At 34.1% G+C, this 11,789-nt stretch overlaps 1 protein-coding gene across 1 annotated transcript; it reads left to right on the top strand.

Moving 5' to 3' along the window:
• The first annotated feature begins 1,864 nt into the window (after positions 1-1,864).
• LOC119633967 (DNA-directed RNA polymerase I subunit RPA2) lies at positions 1,865-5,746 on the top strand. The gene is made up of 6 exons (XM_038027824.1): positions 1,865-1,933; positions 1,996-3,037; positions 3,098-3,555; positions 3,620-4,077; positions 4,139-4,546; positions 4,602-5,746. The coding sequence occupies exons 1-6, from the start codon at positions 1,865-1,867 to the stop codon at positions 5,530-5,532; spliced, it is 3,366 nt and encodes a 1,121-aa protein (XP_037883752.1). The 3' UTR covers positions 5,533-5,746.
• The last annotated feature ends 6,043 nt before the right edge of the window (positions 5,747-11,789 follow it).

Genomic DNA, 11,789 nt, shown 5'->3' with positions numbered 1-11,789 from the left:
TCGTTCGTCGGTGATGAGTGTAACAATAACAAAAAATTGTAAATAATAACAATGACTAATAAAAATGAAAAGTTACAAGAATAACTACATTGTCGAAGTTGTGCATAAGAACTCGAACAATACTAACAGTAACAATAAGCAAAAGCAAAAGTCAGAAAAGAGCACTAGAAACAAAAGGAGAGCATAAACATGTAAACATTACAAAGAAAAGAAAACTTTGCTTTGCTTGCGTGTGCATCAAAAGCGCATCTATAATTTAGTTTATTAGTTTCCACACAGGCCTATATATATATATATCATGTTTCCATGTAACTACGAGAAAGTTGAAAACTTTTCTATTTGATAAAGCATGACGAATACTGGATATCCACCACTGTCTTAAACTAATTTATGAAGAATAAAATATGCATAAGCTACTCAAGAGTGTCTTAATGTCCAGGGTGTTTTCCATTATTTGCGGATACGCTTTTGTGCTCGGCGTGCTTGGCATTCAAGTTTAAACAGTCCCACTAATATTAAAACTTATCTGCAGTAATTTGGAAGTGATAAGATTGGACAGCTTATATCCTTTTTCGAACTCGACCCAAAGGTCATCAATCAAAACTATAAGCACAAGAAGCTTGAGTTTTCGTTTAAGTTTTCGACTGAACTGAAAGTCTTTCATTGATCAAAAGTACATCTACCGTAAGAGTGGGACACGATCCACCATTAAGTATTAATTAATTCTCATTTAGCCACAGAATAAGTATTAATTAATTCTCATTTAGCCACTAAAGCTAAGGCTTTCGGCTTTAATAAAAACTCTACCGCACTTGAGATTTGAATCCAAGGCCATTGAGTTACTAGTTGAGACTCTTGCCTACTCGGCCGCTCAGGCGGAAATTAATTAATTAATTAAGTACACAACACCACAACACTCATTCATTATCATCATCATTCATATAACGCCATCTCAAAATGCGGCTCCTCATTCACAACCTGTATGCTTATCAGCAACGCACATATAAAACAAAACAATTTCTTAATAAATAGTAAATCAGCCTTCCTAGCTTTACACCCGCAAGCTGTCGGGAAAATGGTCAAAACGTTAGGATACTTAGTATCTAATGTTTCTTTATTGTTTATTAATAAATCTATGTTTTCATACAAAATTTCTTAATTTCTTCAATTTTACAAATTAGCCTAAAATTAGGCCGCCATAATTTTTAAACAAAGCCCTCGGTAAATTCCCTGTTAAAAGGCAAAGCAAAGAGTTTCTCATAAACAATAGTCAACAAAATGGCAGCTCTGTTAAATGGTTAAATACCCAACTAACAACTTAAATGGTAACGCCATTCAGCTATGTTAAATGCCCAATTTAACAGACTGAACAAAGACCCAGCTCTGTTAAATGCCGTCGGGAAATTAACTCTTAATAAAATAAACAAGTTAATAATTATTATTTTAATATTTGTTTACGAAAGATTGAATGAAACGATAATCAAAGCAAAATGACATTAGTGTTTAGTGTTTTGGAAAATACGCGAACTAAACGCATTTAATTTTACAAGTTAGCCTAAAAGTAGACCGCCATAATTTTTTTTTTATTAACAAATTAAACAAAACAATAGCTAAATTTTCTGCTATTTGCAAAGCCGTTGGCAAAAGTCCCCAATTTGTTCCGCTTTTATAGCACCACTGCGAAAACGACGTTGTGATTAAATTAGTGCTATTATTACGGCGAATTAACTATTGTTAACTCGCTGAATGACTTTGAGGAAGAAGAAGGGGTTATACAATATTTCGTACAATTTTTGAAGGCGCACGTTTTTATTTACTTACCCTTAACTTAATTTTTAAAAGAAATATTACTTAAAAAATCGAAATGAAAGATCATCCAGAATTAACAAATTCAAGACCGGAATTTAAAAAAATACCCGAAGAACTAAATGAGGTGAAGAAAATAACATTTTTTCTTACGAATTATCCAGCTTATTTCGTTCATATATTACTTAGCACCTAGAAGCTTTGGGAGCTCCTCATATAAATTCTTTTAATGAAATGCTTAGTTATGGTCTGCAAAATGTGGTAAAACATATGCAACCACAACACTTTGAAACGTCAGTGGGAGAAAGAGTTGAGTTAAATGTTCAAGATATTAGAATTAGCAAGCCAGAGGTTCCGTCAACTGTTTTCGACGTAAAGGATCGCAATATTTACCCTGCTGAGACAAGACAATTGCAACAGACGTATGGCGGTACGTGTTTCATAAAGTTAAGCTGGAAGGTCAACGGTACGACGAAAGAACCTATTGATATAGACCTCGGTGAAATTCCCGTAATGCTTAAATCTAAAATTTGCAATCTGGGACCGTTAAAACCAGCAGAAATGATAAAGCGCGGGGAACACGATTCTGAATGGGGTGGCATTTTTATAATAAAAGGTCACGAGAAAATCATAAGAATGTTGCAAATGACACGCCGCAATTACCCAATAGCTATTGAACGTTCGTCTTGGAAAGATCGCGGTGCTCATTTTTCAGAAATAGGCGTGTTGATACGTTCAGTACGTGATGATGAGACATCATACAATAATGTTTTGCATCACCTCACTAATGGTACATGCAAATTGATGATTTCCAATTTGAAATTTATGGCCTACGTGCCCGTATGCTTGATCATGAAATGCCTGGTCAATTATACCGACCACGAGATTTACGTGCGTTTGGTACGTGGTTACGAACAAGATCAATACTATCTGTGTTGCATTCGTGAAATGCTCAGAGATATACACGAAGAAGGTTTGCATAATATCAAGGATTGTAAAGAGTACTTGGGTAAGGTATTTCGCTCGAGATTCCCGGAATTACCAACGTGGGCAACAGAGACTGAAATTGCTGATTTCATACTATCGCAGCGCGTATTGATTCATTTGCAGAAATACGCAGACAAATTTAACTTACTCGTGTTTATGGTGCAAAAACTTTATGAATGCGTGCGGGGAAATGCGAAAATTGAAAACGTTGATTCAGTGATGATGCAGGATGTGCTAACACCGGGTATGTGATAGTTTTAAAAAACAAAGAGAAATTAATTGGTTTTGTACGTTTCTTTCCCAGGTCATTTGTATCAAAAATTCTTAGCGGATCGCATCGACTTGTGGTTATCGTATGCGACAAAGACTATACTTAAGAAATTAGAGACGCCGGGTACGTTATTGGATGAAAAACTAATGGTTGCTTCTCTACGTAGTAGTGCAGGAATTTCGCGAGCCATGGAATCGTTTTTGGCTACCGGTAATGCACCATCACGTAGTGGTTTAGGATTGACCCAGAGTAGCGGTTTGGTGGTTATGGCGGAGAACATCAATCGTATGCGGTATATGTCACATTTTCGGGCCGTGCATCGCGGTTCGTTTTTCACCACAATGAGAACAACTGAAGCACGTCAATTGTTACCGGATGCATGGGGTTTTGTATGTCCTGTTCATACTCCAGACGGCACACCTTGTGGTCTTTTAAATCATTTGACAGTGAAATGTCGTGTGTCGGGGGTACCCGATAGAAAACAAGTAAAAGTAAGAAAGTAAAAAATTTTCTTTCCATATTAGCTGATAAATTATATTGAATTTCATCTTCAAGGTCATACCGAAAGCTCTAATTAGCATGGGCATGATCCCGGTAGATTCCAATTTATATGATCCAAACGCCAAAATGTTCGTGGTACTTTTAGAAGGTAAACATTTAGGTTACATACGTCAGGCAGATGGTGTGAAAATTGTTGATAATTTGAGAGCCTTAAAAATCGCCGGGAAATTGCCCGAAATGTTGGAAATCGCATACGTACCATACAAAGAAAAGGGACAATTCCCCGGCTTGTTTTTGTTCGTGGGACCCGCTCGCCTCATGCGCCCTGTGCGAAATTTGACTTTTAATCAAATTGAGTATATTGGTTCGTTCGAGCAGGTATACATGGAGATAGCTATCGATCCCGCCGAAGCCTATCCAAATTTCACTACACATCTTGAGCTATCGAAAGTAGATTTTCTTAGTAATTTAGCTAACCTTATACCTCTACCAGACTACAACCAATCGCCACGGTAACTATTTTCCTGTATTCGCTCGTTTTTGTAAATGCTTTACATTCCGTATATTTAATAGTAACATGTATCAGTGTCAAATGGCTAAGCAGACGATGGGTACACCGTGCTTGAATTGGCCTAAGCAAGCTGGCACCAAAATGTATCGTCTGCAGACTCCGGCTGCACCTTTATTTCGCCCTGTACATTACGACAATGTGGGCTTAGACGATTTTGCCATGGGCACTAATGCAATTGTGGCGGTTATTTCTTATACCGGCTATGATATGGAGGATGCCATGATTATAAATAAGTCTGCCTATGAACGTGGTTTCGCTCACGGTAGCATCTATAAATCAAAATTTTTTGAATTGAGTGGAACTTGCTATTTTGCTCGTAACCCGCACATGCCAGAGCTTCGCGAACGTTTAGATAATGACGGCTTACCTCATCCGGGCAGCAGACTTGAGTATGATGGCCCACTTTATTGGTACTTAAATTGCTCTTAACATGAACCCAAGAGTTTACAGTATTTTTTATTTTAGTTACTATGACACTGAGCAATCCATCTATAAAGTTGTTAATTTTGAAGAAAAAGAAGAAACTTACGTGGATAGTGTTCGTTATTGTGGTAGTTTCAATGTTAAAAGCCCGCGAATGGTATGCATTACTTTGCGTTTACCTAGGCGGCCTAATATCGGTGATAAATTTGCCTCGCGTGCCGGTCAAAAGGGTATTTGTTCGCAGAAATATCCCGCTGAAGATTTGCCATTTACCGAAACCGGACTTATACCCGATCTTGTGTTTAATCCTCATGGCTTTCCATCTCGTATGACGATTGCTATGATGATTGAAACAATGGCTGGTAAGAGCGCAGCCATTCATGGTATGGTCCATGATGCGACACCTTTTCGTTTTTCGGAAAAACATACAGCAATAGACTATTTCGGTAAACTACTGGAAGCTGGCGGTTACGATTACTACGGCAATGAGCGTCTTTATTCCGGTGTAGATGGCCGCGAATTAACTGCGGAAATATTTTGTGGTGTTGTGCATTATCAGCGCTTACGTCATATGGTATTTGATAAGTGGCAGGTACGTTCTACTGGCCCAGTAGATCCATTAACGCAGCAACCTATTAAGGGTCGTCAACGTGGTGGTGGTGTACGGTTTGGTGAAATGGAGCGAGACGCTCTACTAGCACATGGTGCTGCATTTTTGCTGCAAGATCGCCTTTTCCATAACTCTGATAAAACGCAAGTGCTAGCTTGTCATAAGTGCGGTAATATACTTTCGACTCAGAATAGGATGCTAACACGTAATACGGGACGTTTCGAATCCGCACCAGAAATTTGTCGTTTATGTGGTAAAAGTGATGAACTCGGTCAAATAGAAATTCCCTACTCTTTTAAATATCTGATAACAGAATTAGCCTCGGTCAATATAAATGCACGGCTCAATTTAAAAAAACTATAAAAATCGTAGTTAAAAGTAGGATATTATTTTCTGTTTTTCTTATGCTTATGTTCAGACGTTTACGAAAACAATCAGGGTCAATAATAAAATGTAATTAAGTTGAGACTAGAAAACTTCATAGACTTTTTTATATTAATAGAGAATATTTTTTCGATATACTCGTATTAAAATGATATGTAAATGAAATCACTAATAAAGGAAACCATTTAATTTATATCATTGAAAATATTCTTCGTAGGTAACAATTCTTGAAAGTGCAAGGTTGCGGTTACAAATAGTAGCGAAATATATGGTACTAAGCAGAAATAAACAAATCCTTTACGTAAATTTCGATTTGGTTGATTTAGCAATAACTGCCTTTCGCTATTCTTTACAGTTAGAATCGAGAAAGTCTTCCTTCAATACATTTGCCGTATGTTCGACTTTACTTTAAAATAAGCCCGCAAAAAAGTTATGCCAAGCCTTTCATTAAAGGGTGCTAAAGTGTTCATTGCTAATTACGGTTATATCGAATCGTATATCAAGTTTAAATCTACGTTGGCTATAGTTTGCAAGTTACATCCCTTTGCTTATTTTAAAAGTATTTTAGAGAAGAGTTGCCTTTATCGCCCTAAGGTTTTTTATAATGTTGATAAATATCTAGATCCAAGGTTTCGATAAATCGCTCCTGTTAATAGGTCCTTTGAGTGTTTAGACAGTTTGTTCATCTACCCGCCAATTGTCGTTAAAAAGCCTGTAAAATCTATCAAAGTAAAGAAATTCACAAAACGAAAAAGAAAAAGTAAAAAATAAAAGCATCGACATAAATTTAGAAACGATATCTCTCTATAAACTATCAATGTGTGTCGATATGTTGATTAGCTAGGATATTTACTATCCCATCCCATTTATATTTCATGCAGGGGATCGATATCGCCGACAAGTTTCATAGCGGTTTAAGGTCAAGTCAGCCCATTTTTCTGCAGAGAAATGAAAAATGTTGGCAGTCGTAGAAGGATTGATCGAAACATTTTTGATTTATCTATGCTTGTTACAAATGGAATGACAAATGTAATAAGCCATCAATGGAACAAATAAGTAGGGCTGAATAAAAGTAGAGAGCATTTAACTGTCTGCGAAATTACATAAAATTGGCAAGAATGCCGTAGTGGGGCAAAGCCAATCATTAGATACGCTATACCGCATCATTAATAATACACCAAAAGCTATACATTATTTTTTAAATTATATTGATTTATTTGTCAAAGATTTTATTATTTTCCAGTTGTCGCCGTTATAACAAACCACAAATCAGGAGTTGTCGCCATAGAAGGGTTTGCTTTCATAAGAGTTTCTATATAGACCCATGGCAAATTTTCATCATACAATATTACAAAATAGATCTTTTTGGCATATAAAGTTTTATTTTTCATTCGAACCCTTGTAAGGGTGGGAATCCAAAAGATCTTAGTGATCCAAATTCGGTAAAGTTAATTTTAGTGTCGAAATTTAGTGCGTTTTTATCATAAGAAGTTTCAGTTTCCTCACGAAATTTCACATAGCGAGTATATTAAAAATATTGCCACATCCGATCTAAAATTTTTACGCCAATTGTGTCGAAACATTATTAAGCGATTTTTGTCGCGAAATTCTAAAAAATACTTATAAATCGTTATATGAGGATTAGTCGAAAATCGATCCGATTGCAATTATTTTCGATCGCGCTCGTACTTGGCCAAAAAGAAAGCACGTCAGTGTACCAAATTTCATTAAAACATTTTTCCAATTGCAATCTGACGTCTGAACACAAAAATACGTGGACAGACGTCAGACGGACAGACAAGCTTAGAACAGTTCAGAAAATGATTCTAAATCGATCGGTATAATAAAAAGTGCGTCCAATGTAAGCTCTTGTAGGTGTTACCCATGTCCGAACAAGCTATACAACACCCTGTATCACAAGTGGTGTAGGGATTAAAAATCATCTGACGAAAGGACAAGAGGAGGTATGCTAGTTCCGTTATGGATTTAGTTATGTACACCCGATAAAGGTCCCAAGAATAGGAAAGTTTGTAAAGAAAACTAAAATTTATCGCAAATGCTCATAGAACACGTCTTCAAAGGCATCACTTACACTTGCAGCACTTGCAACTCAATAAAAAGGAAATAAAATACAAAACTTGTAAAAAATTGTCAAGAACTAAGGACGTGAATTGAGACATAGATCTTAACCTCATACACAGCGTCTTAAGCCTTTGAGGCTCCTTTGATCTTTGAAATGAAATTATTAATTGCATTTTGCTTAAATTTAACAGCTAACGCTAAAATAAAAAAAAATAAAAATATTATTTTACCGTTAGTCACTATGTTACAATTAACTCTTTTCAGTTTCGGAGCGTTACATGCTCGCATTCAAAAAGCAATTCCGTGTCTTGGACACGGGAAGTGCCCAAATGTGAGACAGGAATGCATCTCGAGGAACTGCATAACCTATTTAATAATTTCTTTACGAATCATGGACTGAATCAATGAAAGAAACCGCTCATCTTCGAAGTTATGTAAGTGATAGCCTGGGTGAAACGGGTGAAACGAACTAAACACATGTGAACATGCGCATTAAAGAATGATATGCAAATCGAGGAGGAGTCTTGAAATTGAACATTTAGCATTCATTCGCTTGCATATAAAATCGAAGTGAGTTTTTATTTTCAATTTTCCAGATATGAAAACAATCGAATGTTATTTTCCATTGCTCAAGTCTTTTCTTATATTATCACAGTATGGTAAAAAGCCGTAATTGTGAAAATAATAATAATTTGACATAAGAATTGAATTTGAGACACTTGAGTCTATTGCTTAGACTCTCCGCCCTCTATAAGAATGCACGTGAATAGTAAAGCTCTTCACAAAACTTTTATTACCGAAAAAATTAAACGATAGGGAATTTGGATCACATAGGCCTACATTTTATTAACTCTAACATATATAGAGATTATCATGGAAAACAAGCTCTTATGTGCAGAGAAAATCTAATTTTTAGTTCTTTGTGACGGAAATCGGAAAATAATAAAATTTTCGGGAAGTAAATTAAGTTTGTTTATTTTGGATAACGGCATATGATGTTTTGGGCATTGTCCAAGAAGCGGGCTGTCATGGAAAGTGTGACTTTGCATGACAATAAATAAAATAAAACGAGTGACTAACTGTACTAGGCGTAGCGGTGTAGGGTATATAATTGCTCGACTATTTAATTTCAATTTTCATCAATTTATATTAATATTATCAATAGCATTTAATATTATTTTCGTTTTAATAATAAAAATTATTCATTAATTTTGTTTTCATATTTTGTATATATTTATTTATTATTATATTGTATATTTATATATATATAGTTACAATTATGTATCTCTTCTTTAGTCGTCAACGCAATAGAAAGGAAAAAATGTAGTCTAGGAAAAGTTTTTTAATATAAAATTATTTATTAATGTGTTTTTGATAATAATGGCAATAAAAAAATAATTTATAAAGTTCATATATATAAAATAAAATAAAATAGCAACAGAAAAAAAAAAAAAAGATCATAGTAGACTGTTTTCTAAGACCACTCAAAAACATGCAGAGCTTTAAAAATTGTTTTTTTTTTTTTTTTTCTTTAAATTTTATACAACAATATTATATTAATTGTTTTATAAATTTATTTTAGATTAATATGTATCTTTTCGCTTAACAACAAATAATTTTCTTTGCCAACATAGTTTTTTTTTTGCTTTTTTTTTTTTTTAATAATGTATTTGTCTATGTAGGAGTTTTGAGGTGTTTTTTACTTTTAATAAAAAAAAAAGATATTCTTTTTTTTTTTTTGTTTTGTTAAATAAGGTGGATTTAATTTTTAACATTCTTTTATTTATTTATGTATATGTTTTAATTAAATAACATTTTCTTTATCTCAAGCTAAAATGACGAAAAAAGAAAAAATGCATATCTCTCAATGTATCGTTTTTCTGCACGAGCAGAAATCTTTTGGTTTACCATCTGCCATCATCAAAATATCATCAAAATTAAATTCATTCAAGTTAAAATTTAAAACAATTACATATATAAAATTACTATCTATAAGTCGCTAAGACTTTTCTACATAGAGATTCTAGAAAACCTTACTATTTCTTCTCTTTCACGACGGAAATTAAAGTGATTAAGTTACCATTTTTAGTACATTAGACGCTTACCGTCGATAATACCTTGGCCAGAAAGTGACCCGCGCAATTTAATTTGAATATTGTTCTTACTTTTTTGACACAGTAGTATGTTTTGATTTTTTATACCCCCTACCCTTCATTGAAACGTGAAAACGTCTGTAGTATCCATAAAGAAGCTTCATACACCCTATAAAGTATTTATACGAAATCACAAAATCGTTTTAGGTATATATGTCTGTGCAATGGTGTCTCGATCTGTAGTAAGATATCGCCTTCACTTTTGCCAGATGTGCCAAAGATTGGAAGTTCTTGGAAAGATTGGTATAGAAAATAGGCTAAAGGACAAGCCTGATGTACGGTATGAATTGAGAATGCCTCTGTCTTTAAAAAGAAAAAAAAAACGGTATTTTCGCTGGTTAATCATAGTCTACAACAGATGTAAGAGTGTAAAAGTGTTCATGTATGTTGTGTCGATGAGAGCTTTGTAAAAATGGAAAAAATCTAAACACGGCCATGGCGATATGAAAAAGTATCAAAACTTCGTTTCTATAGTTTTCTCGAGGATTTTTTGAGGTAAAGGCTGCGATTATTAAAGATGTGACCGTAGACGAATATAATTTTTCTGTTTTTTTTTTTCTTTTGATTATTCTAAAGCATGTATGCACAGGTGGAAAAAAGTTGGAACAAAAAAAAGTATTCAACATTTGAAACGCAGAGACAAGAACGATCAAGTTTTTTTAATTTACGGATGCATCTACTGGTCAATAGGAATCATTTTATCGCTATGCATTCACATATACTAATAAATGCATTAAATCTTAAAACGTTACTTGAGTAGGCTAATATTTTAATCTTGACACGCTTTTTTCAATGTCCCGATATTGTAGGCGTCACTTTCTCGTTCCAGTGGAAGTGAAATGCCACGAGTAACATTTCTCACTTTATTCGGCAGGTTGTAAAGTAGTTCGAGTGTAAATTACACAAATCGGGCATGTCATTATCAATTGAGGGTATATGTGGCGACTTTAAAGACTTTAAAGCGCAATATGTCGAGAGAGATTTTGACATTATTCAAGAATAGCTACACCTGATGGCGTCTTTAAACATTTAACTTTGCCGGACGAGTGTATACCTTCATCCATCCATCCGTCCTTGTCGGATTTCCTTATAAGATTTTATCGTTCTGAATATGTATATAACATATTAATGTACTTTAGAAAGTATTTTTGTCATTTTGTCAAATCACTTCATTAAAACCTAATTTCAAAATAAACGCACACATCGTGTTAAAGGCATTAACCAAATTAACTAGTTAATGCGTTCGTCTAGATTTCGTAATGCGAAATGAATCGTAGTAAAGATATGATAACTAAGAAAACCATTCTAAACATAAAAATTTTTTTAAACTGCGTAACAAGCGTAACAAGTTGAACTTGATATTTATTTAAATGAAATATTGACAATGTTTTGAAATTTTGGCCTTTTTCAAGATTGCTTGTGTCCTATGCAAAGTTGACCTGTTAGCACTATTTAGAACTACATAACGTAGGTTTAAGAAATCTATGGCAATTTTGTGAGCCATTAAGATTTTAATAGCAGACAAATTGTCGTGAGAAAAGCAAGCAGATTTGGCAGGAAAGGGGTCGAAACGTTATTCCTACCTAGAATATATATTACTTTATAAGATATGCCATACGAAATGGCGAAACCAATATACCCTCTAGTCGAAATAAAGAAAGAAATGCTTCAAATGTATTTTTGTTACTGACAGACAGACAGACAGACAGATCGACCATCACTAAACCGAACAAAAATCTCATATCAATTAAATATGTATACATGTGTATATAGAACTTGTGTATATATGTTCATCATCCGATGCTGGAATTAAAAATAAATGTGAAGGTAATTGTTATAGAATTCCATTAAAAAAAGAAGAAAAAAAAAGAAAAAAGATTGTCATCGTTTTCGTTTTTACACATGATATACTTGATGAACTTGGGATGAATAAATTTTTATGATAAGCGATTTTTCCTTTTTTTTTTTTTTTTTTTTTTTTTAAATTTTACAATTCGAGCC

The sequence above is a fragment of the Glossina fuscipes genome, unplaced genomic scaffold (genome assembly GCF_014805625.2).
Source record: "Glossina fuscipes isolate IAEA_lab_2018 unplaced genomic scaffold, Yale_Gfus_2 2, whole genome shotgun sequence".
In the NCBI taxonomy this organism is placed as follows: domain Eukaryota; kingdom Metazoa; phylum Arthropoda; class Insecta; order Diptera; family Glossinidae; genus Glossina; species Glossina fuscipes.
The sequence above is the reverse complement of the archived record's forward strand: the minus strand, read 5'-3'. Positions and strand labels throughout refer to the sequence as shown.